The sequence below is a fragment of the Podarcis liolepis genome (assembly GCF_965112155.1).
Source record: "Podarcis liolepis genome assembly, chromosome: 3".
Lineage (NCBI taxonomy): Eukaryota > Metazoa > Chordata > Lepidosauria > Squamata > Lacertidae > Podarcis > Podarcis liolepis.
The window spans coordinates 109,101,306-109,126,857 of NC_139557.1; the positions used below are offsets into that span (position 1 = coordinate 109,101,306).

At 47.0% G+C, this 25,552-nt stretch overlaps 1 protein-coding gene across 1 annotated transcript in view; it reads left to right on the forward strand.

Annotated features, from left to right (window-relative positions):
- Window positions 1-658: 658 nt before the first annotated feature.
- Window positions 659-25,552, forward strand: part of FOXN2 (forkhead box N2) — a 51,765-nt gene continuing 26,871 nt past the window's right edge. Inside the window, exons 1-2 of the mRNA XM_083494644.1 lie at window positions 659-891; window positions 21,530-22,080. Of these exons, the coding sequence (XP_083350770.1) occupies window positions 21,544-22,080 (537 nt within the window). The 5' untranslated portion in view covers window positions 659-891; window positions 21,530-21,543. The remainder of the gene's footprint in view (window positions 892-21,529; window positions 22,081-25,552) is intronic.

Below are 25,552 nucleotides of genomic sequence, written 5' to 3' on the forward strand. Positions count from 1 at the left end.
ACCCAGCCCGCCAGCCACATGCTCCTCCGATGACCGGGCAGACTCCATGGGCGACCGCCATCCCTTTAACCTTTTTGGCCGCCAACTTCCGACCTGCGGGGAAGAGTTCTGCCCGGACACTGAGGTCCAGCGCCGCCAAATTACAGGGAACCAGGCAAAGGGCCTTCTCGGTGGTGGCACCTGCCCTGTGGAACGCCCTTCCACCAGATGTCAAAGAGAAAAATAACTACCAAACTTTTAGAAGACATCTGAAGGCAGCCCTGTTTAGGGAAGCTTTTAATGATTAGTAGGTTATTGTATTTTAGTGTTTTGTTGGAAGCCGCCCAGAGTGGCTGGGGAAACCCAGCCAGATGGGCGGGGGATAAATAATAAATTATTATTATTACTATTATTATGAGTCAAGCCAGCGCGCGTGGGAACTTCTAAGGCTAAAAAAACCAAACCCTTCCTCCCCACCCCCTTTTTTTGCAGCCAGCTCCCGCGTGCCATGTGCCCCGCGCGCACCAGCGACGACCCCTGCCCTCCGAACACCCCACCCCCCTAACTTCGCGCCGGCCCACCCCTTCCGCTTGCAATGGACTCGGCCGCTTTGCCGAGGGGGCGGTGCCACCGCCGCGAGGGGAGGGGAAAAAGGGGGCCGGTTGCGCGCCCGGAGGCTGTGCAGGCGGGCGGGCGGAGCGAGAGGAGGAGCCATCGGCGGCCGGGGCGCCTTGTTGCTATGGGGAGACGGCGAGGGAGGGGGCGGCGTCGCCGCTGCTGCTGCTGCGCAGGGCAAGGGAAGCCAGAGGCAGCGGCGGCGGCGGCAGCAGCAGCTGCTGATTCCTGACACATTTCCCCCCCTCGCTGCCATATTGCTGCCCCCTCCCCCTTTGCGCGAGCTTCATGCGTACAGTGAGTCGGAACCTCTCCTTTATTAACTATCCGGGGTCGAGGGATGCGGGTGGGGTGGCGAGCTGGGGGTGGCTAAGAGATACATACTCCTCTCTTCTTAAATTTATTCTTTCCAACCCCTGGGTTTTTCCTCCCCCCCCCCTTCCGATTTCTTTTTCTACTTCTGGCTTTTTAATTCTCACTTGTCTTCCCCTCCCGATTTCAGCAGCGTCTACTTCCAGTTGTGTTTTGCTGGTGAATTTCTATTTTCATTCTCTCCCTCCCTTGACGTCTGGTGTGTGTCTGTGCAGCGCGGAGGCTTAAATTGTGCTCTGTGTGTATTGTGTGTACACACACACACACACATATTGTGGGTATATGTGTGCGCGCGCGCCTCCAGCTGAGTTCCCTTTGGCTTCAAGATATATGGCGAGGTTGGGATCTAGGGCGGCTGGAGATCAGAGGAAAGGTTTGAGTTGGTGTCAGAACTGGGGTACGCGTGTCTTTCTTGAGGGTTGTGCCTGCAAGTTGGTGTGTGTGTGTGTGTGAATAGACATTCGTGTTCCGGAGTCAGGGGTGTGTGACTTGGAGAAGGGAAGATAAATGCTCGAAACTGGAGAAGACATTGGAGAGGAGAACGAGAGATTTTCTTGTGGGTGGTGAGAAAGGGTTTCTGCCCAAGCCAGTCGTGTGTGTGAATGTATAAAAGGCTTGACTGCCAGATCTGTGTCTGACCTGTTTATGTGGATGCAGCCAAAGCTCTCTCTCTGTCGGACCTGAGTCTCTAAATACGCCCCTCGAGAGATAGGTGGACTTAATAGGACCCAAATCTGATTTATTTATTTTTTAACCTACCTACTGACCACTTTAGAGCTGTGTGTTCTGATATAATGTGCTCCTCCTTCAATGAAGTGGTCCGGGCTCCCTTGGGCGGTGGAGAGACGAAGGTGGCAACTGGGGCAGACAGGCGAGGGTGGTGTTTCACTGGAGGGGCTCCGATCTCCTCCCACCAGTCCCCCCTTTCCTCTGACCCTTGTCCCTCTTCCTGCCCTAGACTCTTGCCTAGACACCCCCCCCTTTAACCAGGTAGCTTTGCCGTTGTGCACGCGCCTTTTCGCCTCCTTTTGGACTTCGCTTCATCCTCAAGCGCTGCTTGTGCGGTTCCAACCAGCCCCCCCCCCCCCAAATACGATGCGTGCGCGCTTGGGCTTTTGCTAAGACGTTTGTGTGCCCATTTGCTGTCCGTATTCTTTTAATAAATCTTCCCCGCTTCCGGGTGAGAGTGACTGGCTCGATCTTTCTTTCCGTCGTCACGAAGTTGGAAGGGAACAAGACATCCCGCGTGCGCACAAAAAAAGTTCACCTGCTTTGGAAGTTTTTCAAAATGCAACCAAGTGAATTCTTTCCTTCTCCCCCATAACCCCTTAGAAAAGAGAGAGAAAGAGACTTTTCTCCCGGCTTGCTCCGTCCCTCCCTCCTCCAGCCTCCCCCATTTTGGTTCAGGATTGTGACAGCCACGTGGCTGGCAAAGCCTCTCGCCGGGGAAAGGCGGCCACGGGGTCACCCGGGCGGCTCCGCGAGCGTGTGGGTGGCTGCGCGTTAGCAGCCCGGCACAAAGCCCGGCGCAAAGTCTGCAACGCCGCCCCCTCCTCCTCCTCTTCCATGCGAGCGTAAGAAAAGGTGCCCCCCTCTGCGCTTTAGTCCTGCCTCCCATCTCTCCCCCCCCCCGCTCCTGCTTAGAAAATGCAAACTCTCCGGACGCTGAATGCAAGCGCAAGAGATTCAAGCCAACGGAGAAAAGGGGGGGGAACCCCCGCCATCCACTGACAAAAACTTGGACCCTTTTGTATGGGATCGATCAAGCCGCACTAAATAACATTAACCTCCCCCCCCTCCTCCCGTTCTGTAACTGGCACAATTGGGAGTACACTCCCCGCCCCCCCCAACGCCTAAATATATGCAGGCATAGAGAGAATAGGGGGACAGCGCGCAGAGAATTTTAAACACGCTTCAGTATGTGTCAACCCCCCCCCCCCCCATATGCACGCTCTGTGAAAGGGTTAGGGAGGCAACAATCAGCACTCTTCTCTTTTTTTCTTTCCCTTAGTTAACAGCCCTAAATGTGCACTTGGGAACTCCTGGTTTGCAGAAATCCTGTGCGATGCTTCCTGCAAATGAGAATAAGTTGCATTGCTTTGAGGGGGGGGGGGCTGGTTCTGTTGCTCCTCCCACTGGGTTTTAAACTTCGGTGGACATGTGTGGTTGTTGTTTTTTAAAAGGTATTTGTTAACGTTACAAATTATATCTTGGTGGTGTTTGTTGTTGTTTTTTGGCTGTGGCTGATTGCACCATTTGGTTGGATGGTGGTAAGCTGCTTTGAGGGTCATACGCCCACGGGAAAGTGGCTGAGATATTTTAATAAATGGGAGGGTAGTGAGCAAACCCTGTAGGAAACGTGAAATGCATTTGTGGTGGTGCTTTGTTGTGTTCTAATGTATCACAAGGGCAACAAGTGGCCTTTTAAAATATTTCCTTTCTCTGTTTATTTTCTGCGGAGTCATGCTCAGGTAAAAAATTACTTTTTTGCCCTTTGCCAATAAGGGAATTTGTTCTTAGGGGTAGTGTTTCGATAGGTCAGCCTTTCTCCACCTGGTCTCTTCCAGTTGTTTTGAACAACCAGGAGGACAACCCAGATGATCGAGGGGCTGTCTTGGTCTTGGGGTCTCTTCCAACTCTACAGTTCTACAGTGGTACCTCGGGTTAAGTACTTAATTCGTTCTGGAGGTCCGTTCTTAACCTGAAACTGTTCTTAACCTGAAGCACCACTTTAGCTAATGGGGCCTCCTGCTGCTGCCACGCCGCCGGAGCACGATTTCTGTTCTCACCCTGAAGCAAAGTTCTTAACCTGAAGCACTATTTCTGGCTTAGCGGAGAAGCGTATGTAACCCGAGGTACCACTGTCTTATTTTAAGTTCTGTGGGACCTGACTCCCAGGTAAATGTGTGTTTAGGGTTGCAACTGAAATGAAGCTCCTTCAGTTCCCACTGATTTCAGTAGAAAGAGTTTGGATTCAGTAGGGGAGAGTTCAAGACGCTAAACCTCTCCAATGAAATCGCTGGGATGCAAAATCCGTTCTGAACTGCCTCATGCCCATGGTGCATGATGCTGATTATTTTTTTCTTAATTTAAATTTCTTAACAACATAAGAAGTACCTGCTGGATCAGGCCAACGTCCCACCTAGTTAGTCCAGCATCCTGTTCTCACAGTGGCCAACCGGATGCCTGGAGGAAACCCACACGCAGGACCCAAGCACAGGAGCTCTTTCCTTCATCTGGAATTCAGAAACATGCTGCCTGTGACCACAGAAGCAGAGCATAGACACTGTGGCTGGTAGACACTGAGAGCCCTTTCCACCAAAATCCTCTTTTAAAGCCATCCAATTCTATCACCTGTCCTGAATCTCCCAGCTTCTTTGGATGTCCATGACTTCCTAGTGTTATGAGAGTGGGAGAAGATATTTTCTCTATCCACTTTCTTAGTGCCACACAATTTTCTACGCTTCCATCCTGGCTCCTCTTACTCGTCTTTCCCTTGAACTCAAGAGGCTGCTGTCCCTTGACTCTTTTGCTTGCCCTTTTCTCAGCCTTTCCAACTCCTTTTTGAGGTGAGGCGACCAGAACTGTACACTGTACTCCAAATGCGGTTCTGCCATAGATTTGTGTAATAATAGCATTATGGTAACAGTAGTTTTATTTTCCTTTCCTAATGATCCCTAGTGCATTGGGCGACATTTTCATCAAGCTGTCCTCTATGAACCCAAGGTCCCATTTTTTGATCAGCCACTGCCAGTTCATTACCCCATGAGCGTATATGTGAAATTAAGATGTCCCCCCCCCCCCCGGACACGCATCACTTTACACTTCTTTACATTGAATTGCATTCACCATTTTGTTGCTCTTTCACTCAGTTTGGAGAGATGCCTTTTGAGCTCTTCCCAATCTCTTTTTGTTTTCTATCAACTCATATCAACAAACTTGGCCACCTCATTTCTTGCGCCTAACTCTGGATGGTTTATGAACAAGTTACCAAGCATAGGTCCCAATACTGATTATTGGAGGACTTTCTGAGGGCTGCCATATGTCTGGGAATTGGGCAGGAAAATGGCGTCTGGGCGGATTTTCGGCAAATTGGCAAAATGTCTGGGGAAACCCAGACGTATTTCAAGGGGGGGGGTTAATATATATATTTTAAATCGTTCAAAAAAAGGGCGACAACTTTCAACAAAACCATAACAAATAATAATAATCAACTCAACTTTAACCGAATTTTCGCTTTTGGGAATATGGCAACCCTAACTTTCTACATCCTTCCATCAGAAGAGCTGTCCGTTTATTCCTACTCTCTTGCTATATAACCAGTTCTTGATCCACTAGGACCTCTCTTCTTATCCCGTGACTCTTCCTCAGGTGTTTCTGGTGAGGTACTCTGTTCTGGGATGTGGGTGGCACTGTGGGTTAAACGACAGAGCCTAGGGCTTGCTGATCAGAAGGTCGGCAGTTCGAATCCCCACAATGGGGTGAGCTCCCATTGTTCGGACCCAGCTCCTGCCCACCTAGCAGTTCGAAAGCAAGTCAAAGTACAAGTAGATAAACAGGTACCACTCTGGCGGGAATGTAAACAGCATTTCTGTGTGCTGCTTTGGTTCGCCAGAAGCGGCTTAGTCATGCTGGCCACATGCCCCAAAAGCTGTATGCCGGCTCCCTCAGCCAATAAAGTGAGATGAGCGCCGCAACCCCAGAATCGGCCACGACTGGACCTAATGGTCAGGGGTCCCTTTACCTTTACCTTACTTTGTCAGCCAGATCACATCTGTCTATATGCTACGGGTTAGCTTATTTAAATGGGTGGGTAGAAACTGGGGGGGGGGGGGATTAATAGCCGATATCTCTCGCCCCCACCTCTTCCCAGCGGAGAAGCCGGTACTGTATTCACAAAAGTTTAAAGGCACCTTGTTAAGCTTCTGACACCTTCTTGACTTCCAGTCCTGCCCACCACAAGAGAGAAGATGTGCTTTTAACGAGCTCTCGATTTCATTCCCACCCGCAAATAGAAGATGTGAGTCTCCACCAGGTGGTCTCCAAGTGAGGATTCCCCCTTTGTAAAAGTGGCCATGATCCCTGCCAACAAGTGCAAGAGGGGATATTTCCCTTTTCCTTCCTGGTCAAGAAAGTGTCCATCTTGGTTGTGATCTTGCAGAGTGGGTTGGGAACCAATAGGGAGCAAAGATAATGTCCGCGCATGCAGGTTGAGATACGAACGCAAAGTCAGCTTCTCCATTGTAGCCATCAATTAGTTTATGGTACAGAATAGGCAGCAAACAGCACAAATGGCAGAAATGATTTCGTGGCTCAGATAGGCGCATGCAGACCTGGTTCTAGCAAAGCGTTGTGCCTTCTGTCCTCTATTCCACAGGGTCCCAAACTGTGATCCGTGAGCTTCAGTCAGGTTCCATGTAGTTGATGCAAAACCCATGAGGGGCAAGCAAGGGTCACAGTGCTGGGTTTTCGCCTATTTACCATGCAGTTCTAGACCTGTCTTCTCAGAAGTAGACCCCTTTGAATTAAATGTGACTTGCTCCCAGATAAATGGGAGCAGGCTTGCCTTCTGTACTGTCATCTCTCTCTTCCCCAAAGGCAAATCGATATTTGGGCCTTCAGGACTTTGGGCAAGTGTGGGTCGCAAGTTGCGACTGATAGCTGTGTCCGCGAAATATGTGTTGCCTGGCAAAAGCCATTATGGTGAACCACCTTCAGGCATCTTTTTTTCATTGTTCCATAACTTTACAAACTCTTTCTCTTGTTATATCTTAAGTACCGTATATACTTGAGTATAAGCCGACCTGAATATAAGCCGAGGCACCCGATTTTACCACAAAAAACTGGGGAAACTTATTGACTCAAGTATAAGCCAGTTCACCACACCACAAACCTCCTGGTGGGCCCGAGTGCCCACGGCAGAGGGGGCTTCTCTCTCCCCCTATTAAAAATGTGCTGAAAAAGTCGGCTTATACACGAGTATATACGGTATATAAAATGTCTGAAATGAGGAGCAGGAATAGCTGTATTGTCGCAATGCAAAACTAGCTGTGTGTATCTTGTGGCAAAAATGACTTGTACAGGATATCCTTTTTTTAAAGCAGCTAGAATTCAGAGCATGGGAAGTGCTATACCAGAAGTCTTACCATGTGACCTTGCGTCAGAATTCCTTTTCTCTCAGCTACATATTGTCTGATCTTGCCGCTCAGTCTAGATAGAAAAGGTAAACTCGCAGGCAGCTTCCTCAATGCATGTGAATTATATTATTCTGGTCTGCTTACATTGTTGTGTTGAGCACCTTGATAGGATCTTCTGCCTTTCCACAGCCAACCTTATCTTTCCCTGCAGGGGTAATAGCATTTTACTGGCAAAATGATGGTGTTTTCATTCTAGGCCGCAGGCAGAACTGTTACATGAGGTTATAAAGGGTCAATATATTGGTTGGACTGGGATAAAAAAGTGCTTCCGAGTCTGGTTTTTTTAGTATTTGGGGGAGGCTGTCCAGTTTTCTCAGGACAGCACTTCAACCAATTTTGCGGTGTTAGAAACTCAGATATACAGTGGTACCTCAGGTTACATACGCTTCAGGTTACAGACTCTGCTAACCCAGAAATAGTGCTTCAGGTTAAGAACTTTGCTTCAGGATGAGAACAGAAATCGTGCTATGGCGGCGCAGCGGCAGCAGGAGGCCCCATTAGCTAAAGTAGTGCTTCAGGTTAAGAACAGTTTCAGGTTAAGAACGGACCTCCAGAACGAATTAAGTACTTAAGCCGAGGTACCACTGTATACGCTAAGCGACAAATGGCTCATTAAATCAGGATTGCAGTCGCCAAAACGAAAAGTCTAGTTCGAAAGTCGTCTTTTTCAATACGACTTTGTGGTTCCTGAAATTCATTCTGATTGTGCAGATGAAATATAATTGATATAATTCTACAGGATGTGGTATTCTTGTGTGAAAACAATCGAGACCCAAGGATCCCCAGGCATGCACCTCCAGGTGGTGGAGATGTCAGGCGTCATCCTGGCTCCTGAGCATCTTCACTTGGCCACAAATGGCCGATAGCCAGGTGCAAAATGCGCCTGGCTAATTTCGAACGCTGCTCTTTTGCATCATGGGGCTTGTGTTGAACAGGGGCTGGGGAAACTTGTGTCCCTCTAGCGGGTTTCGGAGTCCAATTTCCAGCTGCCACAACCAGCTTGGCTAACAGAGTGGATGTGAGTTGAAGTTCAGCAGCGCCGGAAGGCCCCACAGATTCCTCATCCCTGTAATAGTAGCTTTTGTCTCATTAAGGGATTATTTAATAATACTTCAGTTTCATGCTCTTCATACACCCACGAATGCCCTTGTCACTGAATATGAAAAGTAGGAAGAATTAGAAAAAAATGCAGGCACTTACAACCAGGTATAGGCAAACTCGGCCTTCCAGATGTTTTGGGACTACAACTCCCATCATCCCTAGCTAACAGGACCAGTGGTCAGGGATGATGGGGATTGTAGTCCCAAAACATCTGGAGGGCCAAGTTTGCCTATGCCTGCTTAAAACACTTTGTGGGGGCGACAATATATTTTGATAGGGGGCTAGAGCAACAAAATTTGCAGTGTATGGGACTTCCTAGTTTAGGGGGAAAGCAAGGAAGAGGGGACTTGCTAAAGGTGTATAAAATTATGCAAGAAAGCCAATAGAGCGGTTTCCCCCCTTTGATTATTATACTAGAACTCATTGTCATGAGCCCCGTGGAGACGGACTTGGTGAGAGTGGTCAGATCTGGAAAGAGAAAGAACTGGAGAAGTTTGACCCAGGAGAGGGGTCCAAGGGAGCGGGAAGTGGCCATTGTCAGAAGACGCCAACCCTACAGTGGGGCCTGGTGGATTGGGAAGCAACCAGGACTCGTGGAAAGGGCCAAGTGCCTTGCCCAGGCATCATGTCTCAGCTGGTCAATGTGGTACCGGCCCCTGCTACTACAGGGTCACCCTCCCCAAGAGGTACAGTACAATGAATCTGACAATGAGCTGGTTTGAACTATCTTCACAGGCTCAGCCCACTTGGAAGAGGGCTTGCTTGCTCAGTCCTGAGCCTTGGGATGACAATGTCACGTGATGGTGCTCTTCAAAAGGAGAGTCCAGGGGGTGTGCCGAATGTTGGGTCAGCATCATAACTTCTTCCGAGCCATGTGCTCTACAGCTCTGCCATGTTTCCTGACTTGGTGACCTGTAACCTGTTTGGGCTCTGGAGCGAATTTTGGATGGGGTTTGTTCAGACTCATGGGAGATACAGCTGTCAGTGGCTACTAGCAACAGTGGCTGTGTTCTGACTCTGTTATTGGAGTTGGTATGCTGAGTGGACTAAAATGGTTTTGAGAATTCTTTAAAAAAAACGATACGGTAAATATTCCCTTTTAGGAATTACGAATTTGATAAAATTGATGCAGGAACAGGAGTTAAGGAGGAATAAAAGTTGTTACACATGTTGTGGCTGTCAAAAGACACTGGTGTGCTGTGAATTTGCCTTTTCTTTTGATGGTATTTGCAAATTTATTTAATAAATCAATGCATATTTTTTTAAAACAACAGTATAATAAAAAGGGTGTGGGGGAGAATTGACCAGATTGGAACTTTGACTTCCTACTGATTCATAAAATTTATTTACACCACTTATTTTATTTTTTAAAACCTCTCAAAGCATCTTACAAAAAAAGGCTTGAATGACAAAACTATCCGTAAAAAACAGTTTAAAGCAGCTATTTGAAACGGTTTAAAATCTGCTGTTGCCTTATTGTTGTTTTAATTATTTTTTTAAATAAGGTAAAAAACAGATTAAAGCAGATGTTTTTAAATTCCAGGTTCCTCTGGGGTCTCCTCAATGGGATACAACCACACCAAACCTCTCTGGGGCTGGATAGATACGAGTTGTAGGAAGCTACTGCTGTAGCTGTTTAAATAGCGCTTAAAGCCCTAAAACGACTTGGGTCCCAAATATGAAATGCCACCTCCTTTCCTCAGGCCTTCTTGGATGTTAAACTCATCAGAGTGGTTCCTTTTGGTAGATCTGTTGCCTTCAGAAATTTGGGAGGTAGCAGGCAGAAAGCAGGCCTCCGTGGCATCGTTTGGCATATTCTTTGTATTGCATATTCTTTGTATTCATCATACGGCGGAAGGTACCCCTCTTCTTCCTCTGACCTTGGGCACCTGAGATAGATATACATCTTAAGACCCACCCTATTCTCTTGATCACAACCTGTTTTAACATTTTAAAACATGTGTTCCAAATGGTTGTCACCTGTCTGAGAAATCCATGGTGGGAGGAGAGGCCGGTAAGAAATCTCAATTATTGTTATGAAAAATATATCTCCAGAAATAATGTCGGAATGCTCTGCGCCATGGTTTGCTCTCTCCCCACCCCTCATTCCAGCGTGTTAAATATAGTGGACTTCGGCTCTTCAAGTAGCCATTTCCTGCAGCAGTAAATTAAGAAAACAAACACGCCCATGCAGAACCATTTCAGCTATGGTGACAGTGGTGCCCTTCATTGTAATCCTAACCTGGCTTCTCAGGGAAGGCGTGAAGCCTCTGCTTCTTTACTTACGCAAATCCACCTGGGTAAAATGTTAAGGGAGCCCATGTAAACGGGAATAACCTGGCTAAAATAAGCCTGGCTTCTGCTGCTTATTTTTATTTGCATTTGGAGCTCACCCAGTTATGGATGGCCCGGAGGGCGCAGTAGTAACAGATTAACAAGCACAAATATATATTTACAGTTCTATTAACATCTAGATTAAAAACATAAATATCAAAAACCCCAGCCTTCTGTCAGCTGAACCTTTCTCCATATAGAAAAGCCTTGCAGTCTTCCAAAAGGTGTAGATGTATCTATGCTTTCAGAGAAATAAGTAGGAAATTTGGGGGCTGCACTTCCATATAGAAATTTCCCTGCCCCTGGAAAGGCAGAGAGGGTTCTTGTTTCTGGGACTAGGCTTCTCTCTGCCAAACTTCTTGTTGTTGTTTTTTAACGGAGCATTTAAGAAAATGATACCCAAGTTATCCCCAGTGTTCAAAATTCCCTGGGCGCCGGGCACGTTTTGCTACTGGCGCGGTTCTGATTGTGACTGGAGATTTCTGGGCACCAGGTTGACGACTTTGTAGGGATGTATGTTCCACAATGTGTGGGAAGCTGCTGTGACTATCCGAGTGTCCATCTACATGCGCCCTTGCAGTTTGAACATGAAAGTGTGGTTGGAATTAGAGATAAGGCGCAGGGACAGAAAGGATCTCTTTGTACAGCTCTGAGCTTGAAGCATGCACAGACAATGAATGGCAATTCTATATGGAGTTTGCCCAGGTGGCTAAATTAAAAAGTTGATCCCCGCTACAGGCATTGCCAATTCCCAAGTCCTCCACCCCCTTTGCGGCTTTCCAACCGGTGAGCAGGCTTGCAAATGTACGGATTGCAACACAGATGATTTCCTATTAGATATTGAGCTGCATAAGCCAGACTCGCCCACCATCCCTCCCTCCCAAAAAAGCCCCCCTCTCCCGAAAACCATGGCAATCCAGGGTGGCTTCACTCGTTCAACCACCCTGCCGGAGGTAGTAGCAGACAGATGGTTCTCAACAATGGGAAAATCCAGTTGGTTTCCCTTAGGAAAATGCTTGAGAACAATAATGCTTAAGGGGATAAAGGCAGATTAATTAATAGAAGCATTGTTGGTGCCTGTGTTCGGTTGCTCCTATTTGCGCTCTAATTATGCGATAGATGTGCTCTTTTATGGAGAGGTCTAGCACACAGCGTGGATAAAGCGCCCCTTCCATCGTAACAGTATCTATCAAAAGAAAGGAATTAGGCTTATGTCTTGCTTCCATTTTTAGACCAACAGTAAGCTGAACGTGTAATCTGCAGAGCAGCCCTATGCATATCTGTTCATAATATAAACTCCCTGATTGCCATAGTAGTGTTTGTTTTACTTTGGCATAATCTGCCCTTTAATTTGGTGTGTGTACTGTCTTCGATATCCAGTGTGTATTGTAGGACAGTGTTCTCAGAAGCCTGATTTATACTGGCATTAAACCATGGTTTAGTGTTGCAAGAGCAAGCCAAAGTGAACCCCAGACTTGACCTCTCCCTCCTCTCCTTCTGGCACAGACATGAGGACAATATAGAAAAATTCTGCTTCTGTTTCGGATGAACCACAGTTTGACGTCCAACCCTAAACCGATTAAGTTTAAGTACAGTTAGTTGAAACAAAGGCAACTTCCTAAACTATAGTTTGGCTTGTTTCAACAAACCATACTTAAGATTAATCACAGGTTGTCAGGTTCAGGTGGCATGGCAGGCTGTGGTTAATCTAAAAAGGAACCAAAAGTTTTCAACCTCCTCTTCATGGCTACATTGGAGGGGGACGTGTGCCAGTCTGAAGCTAACTTGGAGGTATCCTCACAATCCAAGCCAATACACTGTGTTGGGTAAAAGTGTACCTTCCCCCCCCTTCCTCGGAGGGAGTTGTGAAGAAAAATAGGTTTGCATGTTTCCATTGTGGCTGATTTGAACTAGAGAAAAACCAGATGTGAAGGATGTCAGTTTGCTAATGCTCTTAACAGCATCCTCACACTTCCACTCTGGAATCCCCAGAGTAGTTTTGCAATTGTGTTTTAATTCTGGGGGAAGTACTGGTGGAATACAATGAAGCATGGACGTATATAAACATACATGTGCTACATATTTATACAGTCATACCTCGTGTTGCGTTCCGCTCCTTACAGACTTTCAGCTTACAAAACATGGCAAACCCGGAAGTTTGCTGCCCACGCATGCACAGAAGCGATCTGTGCGCTTCACACATGTGCAGAAACGCTCGATCGTACCCGCACATGTGTGGAAGAGGTGCTCTAGTTGCAGACTTTTTGGGGTGCAGACGGCACCCCGAAACGGATTAAGTCCACAACTAGAGGTACCTCTCTCTCTCTCTGTGTGTGTGTGTGTGTGTGTGTGTGTGTTTGCGTATGTGTGCGTGTATTAATAATAATAATAATAATAATAATAATAATAACAACAACAACAACAACAACAACAATAATAATAATAATAATAATAATAATAATAATTTATTTGTACCCTGCCCATCAGGCTGGGTTTCACCAGCCACTCTGGGCAGCTTCCAACAAAATATTAAAATACAATAGTGCGTCAAACATTAAAAGCTTCCCTGAACAGGGCTGCCTTCAGATGTCTTCTAAATGTCAGGTAGTTGTTTATCTCTTTGACATCTGATGGGAGGGCGTTCCACAGGGCGTGTGCCACTACCGAATAGGCCCTCTGCCTGGTTCCCTGTAGCTTTGCTTCTTGCAGTGAGGGAACCGCTAGAAGGCTCTTGGCGCTGGACCTCAGTGTCTGGGCAGAACGATGGGGGTGAAGATGCTCCTTCAGGTATACTGGGCCGAGGTCGAGGCCATATATATATATCCACTACCTGATGCTGAAATACTAGTTGCAAAGCTGGGCATACACAGTTGATTGATTTATAAAATGATTTCTAGATGCTGCTATTCTGGTGGAGTACCTAAGCGCAGTGCACCACATGATTAAAACAATATTACATTAAAAACCAAATTAAAATATACAGGGGGAAAGTCGCAAAATTCACCCAGTAAACAGAGAGCAAATGCAATCCACAATCTACAGCTGTCTGGATGAGCAGAAACTTTTTATATTACCGGTGGATCCGCCATGCTCAGGGTGCCTGCCAGATCTCTGTGGGAGGACTTTATAAGTCAACAGCAGAACCTTAAACTTGGCTTAGTAGCAAATTGGCAACCAGGGAAGCTCCTTCAGGAGGGGCGATAGGGTGGACCAGTAAGCAGCATGTTGCACCAGTTGCGACTCCCAAACAGCCTAGGTGAAGCCCAACACACAGTGGATCACAGCAGTCTTATCTTGACACTGTGGACGTGTGATATCGATCCAGGAATGGCCATCATTGATGTACCAGCCACAGTTGGTAAAAGATGCTTCTAGGTGCTGCAGCTACCTGGACCATGATGTCTTCAAGAGCATCCCCAAGCAACTCACCTATTATTTGGGCGATGGACTGGCTCTTAAAATCTTAAAATCAGCGCAGCCAGAGAGAAGGCAGGTGGTTTGTGCTATGAACACTACAGCTGTATGCGCTTTCTCATCTAGCGGGGATGAGACTGTTAAGGGATGTGCCAGCTTGCCTTAACTATGACCAAGAGGCAGGTTTCTTCTTCCCCCCTCCTCCTTTTTTATCCCCGAGGAGAACATAATGCTCCAGTTGTCTTGGATACACGGCGGTGTATGTAGCATTGTAATCAAATATAGGCCGTCTGTAGTTGCATTTTGGGATTTAAATCTGACCTCTGATCTCAACAGCAGCTCTGGTGAGATGGGCAGCGTAATGTAGCACATGTGTGGAAGTTGCTGAGAACAAAGGGAAAGAAGGAACAAAGGTAACTCTTTTTTGCTCCTTGCCTTTTGGATTTTCCTTGAACATATGCTTTAAATGGGTGAGTGTTTCAGAGGCCTGATGGCGGAGCCAAACGAATCTCTCTCTCTCCTATTTGTTGGTCTGCCTCGATTGGAGCGTTTAGACGTTGGAATGAAATTCGGCGCGTTGCGTTCAGGTGGGGAGTCTGCGTTTGAGTTCGGGAGCCGTTCCTACAGGCTACACCCATTGTCAAATTGGAAGCGGAAATTATGTCTTTGGTTGGGATGGGCAAATCTGGCCATTTTGGTTTCTTCCAGTCTCTCTCTCTCTCTCTCCCCCCCCCCCCCCGAATCTTAACTTCGGTTCTTCACATTTCCCCATCCGTTTGCATTAAAAAATATTTTTATCAGCATTATAAACATTCTGATACACGTGTGTATGCAACTTTGCCTAATATACAAATTTTGTGGAGCAATTTCCCCTAAATTTCAGGTGTTGCTTTCACTAATATGTGCCTTTTATTGGACACTTTACTCCAGCGCATGCATTTTTGTACACATTACTTCTCCAGAGAACTGCCTTGCAAGATTCAAAGAATTGTGAGTTTTGAAGGATGGATGTGCTTCAGTTTTTCTTGTGTTGTTTCAGAAGCATGAATAGGCACATTTATCTTTAAATGAGAACTGAAACATATTTCTCTCCTCACCCCTAGCACACAGGTGTTGTAATGCGATCTGTGTCAAATGTCAGCCTGAGATTCTGGGTTCCAGGTTCGGACACCAGCTGAATCTCCACACCTGGTTTAGAGGTTGTGACGTTTGGGGAAGAAAATAAAGATTCAGAATGCCTTGTTGTGAAATACCAGAAGGCCTTTGGATGATGATTGTGATTTAGTAGCGTAAGAATGTTGTGATACTAAAGCCTTTTTTTAAAAAAAAATACTGCGATTCTGTTTGCCCAACTACCGTACTTTAAAGGAAATTTAGAGAAGTTCATGGAAAGAAAAGTCTGTTTCGAAAGTGTTGTATTCCACTGAGTTATACTTTTGAGTCGACTCATTGAAAAGAATGGAGCAAACTCAATCATATTCATGAATTGAGTGGGTCTACTCTTGAGTAAGTCTGTTGGTAAGGAAAGATTGTCTCACATACCGAACAGTGTTAGACAGTAGCCAGGCGTGTTTTGCACGGGTCCAATTGCAACCATGTGGAGATCTCTGGGTGCAAAATGCCCCTTAGAGAAGGATCTGAAATATTTTCCCTGGAAGCTTGAATTTGTTTTATTCTGGATTGTTCTGTTTGATGTTTTAATGTGTTGAGATTTGTTCTATAAAATATAAAGCGGCATAGAAATGAAATGAATAATAATACTAACAACAAACTTCACTGTGGAGGAAAAAGGCGCCTAGACATTCCACTGTGGCGACCGTAACCTAGGTTTAACGTGCCATTTGGCGATTAGATTAGATCTCTTGTGTTTCTGACACTGATACCCAATCCATCACTGTGCTCTGCAGGTGAGGGTTTCCTGCAGATACCACCTAACATGAACATAGGAAGAGCCTGCAGGATCCGGCCAATGGCCCATCTAGTCCAGCATCCCGTTCTCACAGTGACCAGGAAGATACCTGTGGAAAACGCATAAGCAGGATTTGAGCACAAGAGCTCTCTCTGCTCCTGTGATTTTGAGCCACTGGTACTCAGAAGCAGGGGACAAGGGGGATGCGCATGTCCAATTATGACACGGAGGTTGAATGCTATTCAGCAGCGTAAAAGAGTCGTGTCTGTTTTTACGCAGCCGCCTTCTCTCTTCTGCCCAGGAGGCAAAACAGGTTTTATGGGATGTCAGATCATAATGACAAGTCTAGGAATAACCCTCCTCCGCCTCCTGATTCCCTGCCCCCACCTACACTCTCGTGCAGGTACACACCCTAAAGAGCATTGCAACATAATGCACTCTGGTATTAAATGCCAAAGGTTTAAGTTCTGGCGTAATGAGGCCACAGTCCAGCCGTTCAGAGGCCGATTGGAACGTGCCGTGCTGAGCAAGCAGGAAGCCGAACACAACTCTATTTAGGAATGCTGCGAGTTCTCTTGCTTCAGTTATCCCCCTTTATCCAACACACTTGCTGGCTGATTTGACTCCTATACAGAAAAGGATGTGTGAGGGTCCCGTACTCAGAGCCGTCTTGTACAGTGGGGATTTCCCCCCCCACACTAGGGAGAAATTCCACAGTGAGATTTTATCCATAAAATAAATTTGCAGCTCAGTACAGTGGTACCTCGGGTTACAGACGCTTCAGGTTACAGACGCTTCAAGTTACAGACTCCGCTAACCCAGAAATAGTACCTCAGGTTAAGAACTTTGCTTCAGGATGAGAACAGAAATTGTGTGGTGGCGGCGTGGAGCAGGGGGAGGCCCCATTAGCTAAAGTGGTACCTCAGGTTAAGAACAGACTTCCAGAACAAATTAAGCTTTTAACCTGAGGTACCACTGTAAACGGGTTTGATATCTGTCCACCTGGGCAGTTCCAAACACCTGACTTCATGTGACTTCCCCTCACAAGCACGTGCAAATATATGATAAATCTCTTTGAGTGTGCTAAAAATTAGTACGTTAACAGTTTTTCTTTTCATAATAATAGCAGCAACTATTATTATTAATTTATTATTTAAACCCTGCCCATCTGGCTGGGTTTCCCCCGCCACTCTCTCTATATAAGGAAAGGACTTGATCGACTTCTCTCAACCTGATATCTCAGAGGGGTCATGCTGGTTGGGGCTGACAAGAGTTTTAGTCCGACAACATCTGGAGGGCACTGGCTTGGGGAAGGCAGGGCTAGGTAGGCACGTCATCTTGCCCATTCTAAATTAGCTTCATATGATCCTATGGTTTAGCTTGGGAATGTGGCACAGAAGCTCACATCCTTTCCCAAGTGCTCTAGTCACAGTTTGCCATGTTGTCCTACCAGGAAAGCTATTGTCAGTACCAACTCACGTCATGGTTTGAGGCACGTTTGCAAACCATAGTATGGAGGTTAGTGCCAACTAAGTTAGCCAGTCTCCAAACTAGGGTTCATCAACCCTCTTCAGACCATGGTCTAGCGTTTAATGGCCTTGCATCATGGCAAACCATGGGTAGGGCAACCTGGGAATGAGTTGGGAACCCACACTTGTGAGGCAGAATGAACAAAGGCTGTTGAGAAAATCGGAATAAGATGTTTTAACTGGGCTGCTGTTTCTTAATCTCAGTGTATCTGCCTCCCCCCACCGCTGCCCAAATCTGCAGTATGTGTTTCTGAAGTGTGTGTGAAATACTCTTAATGTTTAACAAGATTCTATGCAAGTCCTTAACAATATATGGGGGTGATGATGTTGTGCCATGTGTTATTTCTGGATGTTTGGGACAATGGGTTGTGCCCAAAGTGTCCCTTTTATGAATGGACGGGCTCCTTCTGCTCATGGAGGAACTGAGTTCTAATGCAAGCTCCTGCTCGAGAAAGTAGGGGAATGCTATTTCCACCCATTCATACTGCAGCCCACCCCACCCCCCATGCTTTTCGGGCAGTTCTCTCAATCCTATGGATTCCCTCATTGCGAGAAGCAAAGCTACAGGGAACCAGGCAGAGGGCCTTTTCGGTAGTGGCGCCCGCCCTGTGGAACGCCCTCCCATCAGATGTCAAAACGATAAACAACTACCTGACATTCAGAAGACATCTTAAGGCAGCCCTGTTCAGGGAAGTTTTTAATGTATGATATTTTAGTGTTTTTTGGTTTCTATGGAAGCCGCCCAGAGTGGCTGGGGAAACCCAGCCAGATGGGCGGGGTACAAATAATAAATTATTATTATTATTATGGAGAAGCGATTGCGAGTTGCACAGCCTCCATTCTGCATGGCAAAGAGTTGTGGGTTATGGGTGGTTTTGGGAAAGTTGCCTGTACCCTCAGCTCGGTTCCCCGTCTTTTAAAAAAAGCGAAATAAAAGCAAACATCAATGTACCTCTCAGGTTTTCAGTTTTGTTTTGTGGATGCCCAAGATATAAGGCATGTAAAGGCATTGCGTGCCCTGTTTGCGTATCAGCTGCCTGTTAGCCAGGTCTGAAGAAATCGCTTTGCCATTGCTATAGAAACCTTGCCTTGATTAGATGTCATAACTCTGTTTGATTCACACTGATATGGCTATGGGTTCCCACTGTGAAATGAAGACAGGTTTCTTTTTATATATGCACAGAGAATATAAATTCTGCTGCTTTATAGCTTACCAAATGCTTAAGTGGTTTTTGATGCAGAATTTAATTAAAGTAGTTGCAGGAAATAGTAAAAAAAAAAAAAGAAGTATCTTTTTTTTCTATGTGTATATGTGTTTGGACCATAATCTGCAAGTTTAACACATTGGTGGTAAACCTTTTTATGAAATATTTTAATTTAGAGAGAGCTTGTATATCGGGGAGCTTATATCTCTCCAGGGAGCAGCAATCTGTCCTCCTGCCTACAGAATAATTCGGTGTAGGCAAGCCAAGTCATCCCTGATGGGTCTGAACAATATTGAAGGTTCAGCTTTATTTGGGCCTTGCTAGTTGACATTTTTAATGCAGTAATTGCCTGGTTGTTACTTTGTGGTTGCTAGCGATCCAACCATCTTTCTTGGAGGCGTCTTCCGACTTCAGGACATGAAGAATACTGGAAGTGGAGAGAATTTCTCTTGCAACAGAGAAACTTCATTTTCATGGCAGCGTGAGTCCAAATGTTACCCATTCCCAAATCTTCAGCATTGGTGGATGCTGCACATAATTGTGGTTCCACAAGCACCATTGGTGACTGATGACCTCCCACCTCAAACTACAAAGCTTCTTGGCCTGTTGAGTTTCAAATTTGTGTGTGTGTGTGTGTTGATGTTTTCAATTGTTAATCATATTTTTATCTGTTTTAATACTTAAGTGGTTAATTTGAAGCAGAAGTCGTTATAGTGGATTATTCACCTGCAAGCACAAAACGGCTCTGGATATTTGTGTGTCTGTGACGTCATGGATGCTGACGGCATGGATGCTATCCAGTCAGTGCCTTCCACAGCTAGGTGAACGCTTCTTCCTCCTCCATTTCATTTCCAACCCTACTGCAGATTTTCAGGAGTTTTTCTTGAATACATAGCAAAGAAAGCGAGAGCTCTTGGAATTTTGCCCTCCTGTTTCTTTTATTAAAATAAAGCACAACCCATGATGTCCATCTTTACCTGCCAGTGCTGTACTAGTGAGTGTATTGCCACTGAGCCCCCCAAAATTGCATTTTCTTCAGAAATGGCAAGCCAGCCAATACCACACTTTCTGTATATTCCTGCCTTCCAACGAGCTCAAAAGAGCTCACATTGAGCTTTTGCCATGAAAATGCCCCCCCCCCCCGTGGGAAATGGCGTCTCTGATTCAGCCACACCGCCAAAGGGGGGTGGTTAAGAGCAACCCACGGTTTTAATACTGTTTATGAGAGCAACAGTTTACGGCGCAACATATCAAATATTAATACGAGGGACAGAAAGGATGGCAAAGGACTTGTTCCTCTTAATGGCGCCTGCAGGCAAATGAATACACAGTTGCCAATAAGTGAGCCGAGTGGTGGGTGGGTGGAAAGGAGCTGAGCAAAGATGGCACAAATAGTATCGCCTTCTATGCACCCACCGCGATAATAAAAAATATTAAATTTCAGGTTGGCAGTTTATTACGCACTTTAATTCTCCAAAAAACATGGGGCCATCCACTCAGGAAAAGGGCCTTAGCTCAGTTCTCTCTGCACACAGGAGGTTCTGGGTTCAAGACTCCTCCCTGAAACCTTGGTGTCAGGGCCGGAATCAGGCGTAGGTCAGCAACAAAGAACGCATCACTCCAGGCCAGTTGAGTTATTTCTTTGTTTAAGGGAACAACCCACAGCTCTGGCCTAGTGGTCTCAGCAACTCTTTCCAGGAGGTCTTGTCCCGATTAAGCAGTTGCGAGGACTGAAGGTCCCCGCCTTCCCGGTAGCCACTAGGCCTCCACCTCTCCAGGGCCTTTCCCACGCAGTCTCAGGCCGTGTCTGCACACAGTCATCCTCTGCTCTGCCTGCTTAATTTCTCTCCATGTTATGGGAAACCAGGGGGAGGAGAGCTGCTCAAAGAAGGAGACTCCCTGGATTCTTCAGCAGCCGGTCTCCACTCTGCCTCTTGGCCAGCCTCCTCTCCAGCCTCCGAGTCGGAGTCTGAACTGCTCTCTGCCACGGCCTCTTCCTGCTCACTAAAGCCTGTTGCCTCTTCAGCTTCCGACACCACTTCCTCCCAGCCTGCTCTCTCTTCTCCCTCTGACCATTCATGGTCATCCAATCCCCTGGCTCTCCTTCCCATGAAAGTTCCCTGACTGGTGCCTTCATCCAGCCAGTCCATGGCACTTGGGAGACCGGTTGCCAACTAGGGTTAAGGAACCCAACTCAGCCTGAGGACTGCATTCCCTTCTGGGCATCCTTCTGGGGACCTCATAGCAGTGGTCAGGCGAATTAGACGCAAAAATGCAGAGGATGGGATGTAATTTCCTGCCTTGTACAGTGGGCTAGTTTCTATGCACCCTATCAGATCCTTCTCTGTCCTCCAAGCAAGAGGCCTCATAAGAGATCAAGGACATGTTCCAGCCCAGGTAGAAAGGAGGCTACAAAACAGGGTTAGTGTGACCATGGGAGAGTCCTGAGGGCCAGATGGAGAGGCCAAGAGGGCCGCAATCCACCCCTGGGCCCGAGGTTCTCTCTCAGGCCCCTGGTGCTGCTGTAAATAATACGCAGCTAGGCAGACCAATAGTTTCGTTCATCCATAAGGCAGTTTTCTACTTCAAACCATGATGGCTATACTCTGTCTCCACTGTATGTTTCTGAATGCCAGTTGCTGGAAACCACAGGAGATCAGAGATAACGCCAAGGTTGCAGGTTCGATCCTCATATGGGGACAGCTGCATTGTGGGAGGTTGGACTATATGATCCTCGGGGTCGCCTCCAATTCTCTGATTCTATTCATTCCTGTGCTTGGATCCTGCGTTCAGAATGCTGGACCAGGTGGGCCCCTGGCCTGATCCAGCAGACTTTCCTTACGCTTCTATAAAAGCTTTTCCCCCTGTTTCTAGGCCAACAAGATTAAATGGGTCCAGTAACTGGAATGACTCCGGACAAGAAAGCTGAAACGCCGGGGGCAGAGAAATCCGCGGGGCTGCGGCACATCCAAAGAATGGGGAGCTTGCCGGAGGCGGTGGACGCGGCTCGGCCGAAGGCCACGGCTGTGGATAGCGAACTGGCCGACGACGAGCTCACAAACTTGAACTGGCTTCACGAAAGCACGAACCTCCTAACAAACTTCAGCCTCGGAAGTGAGGGTCTTCCGGTGGTTAGCCCCCTGTACGACATCGAGGGCGACAGTGTGCCATCCTACCCTTCTTCCTGCTACTCCAACCCCGAGAAGAAATCTGCCACATCGAAGCCCCCCTATTCCTTTAGTCTCCTCATCTATATGGCGATAGAGCATTCGCCCAATAAGAGCTTGCCGGTGAAAGAAATCTACAGCTGGATCCTGGAGCGCTTCCCGTATTTTGCCACGGCCCCCACTGGCTGGAAGAACTCGGTCCGGCATAATCTTTCCTTGAACAAGTGTTTCCGGAAGGTGGAGAGAAGCCACGGCAAGGTGAGAATTGGGTGCTTATTGCTCTTCCTTTTGTTCTTTTTTTTAAAAAAACAAAAAACTAAAACCGTAACCAGTTTGCTTTGCTTGTTGGTTTAAGGGAAAAGATGGTGGAACTTCCTTTGATTCAGATGTTTTGTTGGAACACACAAACACAAACCATGTCTTTGCTGCCCTACAATTTTGAGAGGGGGTAGCTCTGTTCAGTTCCCTGCAGTCAAACCAACAAAGAGTATTTTGACGCTGTCCAAAAAGACTGACACTTTCCTTCCAGGGGAGTGCAGCCCCATCCTGACCAGGCCTTCTTCCCACCTCCTGGGCTGGAGAACTTAGAGCATGTAACACCTCTGTCTTTTCAGAATACGGTTTCAGTTTGTTGGTCCACATCTGGCCCACCCATCACTTCCTCTGGGCACCCATCTAGCACCCTAGCCACTTAGGACTAGGCTGATGTCAGCAGGTTCCAGGAATCCTCGCTTGGGAGCCTGGATGAGAGCTAGGAGGCTGAGAGCCATTGGGTAGGGAGATGCTTCAGAATCTCAGTATTTATTAGCAGTGGAACAATAGTTTTATGTGGTCTGTTTTTGCAACTTTTTTTTTTAGTTTGCCATGGTAAAATTGAAAACAAATTGGTAGAATAGAAATCAAATTGGGCTTCCACCTAACTTTGCCGGCCTCCCCAGAGCTTGTAGCTGCAGTATTGGAAGCAAATCTCAGGCTCGTCTTGCTCCCCAGAAGCAGATGGAGTCTTTATATCGCAGTCTTCCTCAGTATGGGGTCCTCTCGATGTCTCTGGGCTACAACTCCCATCATTTCTGATCACTGGTTGTGCTGGCTGGGGGCTGGTCGGAGCTGGAGCACAATAGCATCAAGTAGGAGAAGAGTGTTGTCATAGATAGGGCATGAGGAGTAGCTTTTCCTGCTAGGTGTCCTTGTTTCAAGGAAGGATCGTGCAGTTCAGGGGAAGAAAAAGAAACTCCACTTTGGAAGAGTTTGTTGGCCTACAGAGACCCTCATAGGTATGTCCATGAATGGCCAAGAGCATTGTGCAAGGAAGATAACTTACACGCAGCCAGTGTTCGAAGCTCCCATTGTTCTAGGCAGATTTTGCGACATGGAATTTCATTAGCGTGAACCGTTTCTGAGCTCTGCGCCTAAGATTTCAGATTAAAACTGCAGAGTGGAAGGAAAGGAGGACCTTTTTCTTCCTCTAGCTACTCTCTGAAGACTGGAGAAGAGACCCTCTTAAGAATATTAGTGGGGTGGGCAGGGGAAGGACTAGACCCTGTGAAAAATGAACATAATTTTTTAGATGCAGTTCATTCATTTTCAGCTTTGTATTCTTGTTATTAAAGAAAGTGTGCCTAAACATTCCATTGTTGCGCCCATGACTAGGATGAAGGTGCCATTTATCTCCTAGCTTTCATATCTGGTGGCCCCGATCTGGTGGAATGCTCTGTCACAAGAGACTAGGGCCCTGCAGGACTTGACATCTTTCCGCAGGGCCTGCAAGACAGAGCTGTTCCACCAGGCCTTTGGCCAAGGCACAGCCTGACCCCCTCCTTTAGTAATCCTCACAGAATTCTAGCCCAATGGTTGCCATGAATTTGATTTTGAATTGATTTTAAAATGAATTGATTTCAGAATGTTGTGTTAGTTTTATTGTTGTTAGCCACTCTGAGCCCGGCTTCGGCTGGGGAGGGCGGGATATAAATAAAATTATTATTATTATTATTATTATTATTATTATTATTATTATTATTATTATTATATTATTTATACCCCGCCCATCTGGCTGGGCTTCCCCAGCCACTCTGGGCGGCTTCCAAAAGAATATTAAAATACTATAATACGTCAAACATTAAAAGCTTCCCGAAACAGGGCTGCCTTCAGATGTCTTCTAAAAGCCTGGTAGTTGTTGTTCTCTTTGACATCTGGTGGGAGGGCGTTCCACAGGGAGGGCGCCACTACCGAGAAGGCCCTCTGCCTGGTTCCCTGTAACTTGGCTTCTCGCAGTGAGGGAACCGCCAGAAGGCCCTCGGTGCTGGACCTCAGTGTCCGGGTAGAACGATGGGGGTGGAGACGCTCCTTCAGATATACTGGACCAAGGCCGTTTAGGGCTTTAAAGGTCAGCACCAACACTTTGAATTGTGCTTGGAAACGTACTGGGAGCCAATGTAGGTCTTTCAAGACCGGTGTTATGTGGTCTCTGCGGCCGCTCCCAGTCACCAGTCTAGCTGCCGCGTTCTGGATTAGTTGTAGTTTCCGGGTCACCTTCAAAGGTAGCCCCACGTAGAGCGCATTGCAGTAATCCAAGCGGGAGATAACCAGAGCATGCACCACTCTGGCGAGGCAGTCCGCGGGCAGGTAGGGTCTCAGCCTGCGTACCAGATGGAGCTGGTAAACAGCTGCCCTGGATACAGATTTGACCTGCGCCTCCATGGACAGCTGTGAGTCCAAAATGACTCCCAGGCTGCGCACCTGGTCCTTCAGGGGCACAGTTACCCCATTCAGGACCAGGGAGTCCCCCACACCCGCCCACCCCGTCCCCCCAAAACAGTACTTCTGTCTTGTCAGGATTCAACCTCAATCTGTTAGCCGCCATCCAACCTCCAACCGCCTCCAGGCACTCACATTATTATTATTATTATTATTATTATTATTATTATTATTATTATTATTATTATTATCTCAGTGTCTAACACTGCCTGTGGCAGGTAGCAGGATACAAGGGACTGTCTCCAGTAAATTGAGATCATTGGAACGGGTGCCGTCAATGTCTGCGTCTGTGTATTGGTAACCAAGGGAGTGGACAGGCACCCTCTTCCTCCCTTTCTGAACACTGATGACTCAGTAATAATTACACGCGAGCGTAAGACATGCCGCATACGTTAATATCGGTGCCCTGCTTGCCCACTCTTGTTTCTTTCCTTGCTTTGGTACCTGCCCAGGTGACTCAGGCTTTTGCCCGCTCTTTTGGGTGTACCTTTCAGAGCCCGCGCGCCCTGGGGAAGGATGTGGTTGTTTCAGAACAGCTGGAAATTGCATGTTGCGTCAGCCCCGCTTCCTAAAGTGGAAGAGATTAGTTATTTGAAAGTTGTGCTGTTTGCGGGGGGGTGGGGGTGGGTAGAGACAGCTTAGCGTGTGAAGTATGGGCTCAAATAGCAGCCTGGTTTGTGTTGCCATGGCAGCATTTCCTCTTGCTTGGCTGGCTTGCGAGAGGCTGCCGCCGCCACGATGCCGAGGTTGTGTTCCTGCTGATCCGGTGGTGTGCCATTTGCTGGGGGTGGGGGCGGGCAGGAGGGGGGAGGGAGGAACCTCTCTTTCCTCCGTCTTTTCTCTTTTTTTAAGCTCAGGCACGAAGGCACGTACAAGGCACACGTGTGTGCGTGTTGATGCAACCCGAACTCAGGAGTATCAAAGGGGAAGAACACTGCCGCTTTCTAAGTTGCTCTGCAAAACCGGTTTTGGAGTT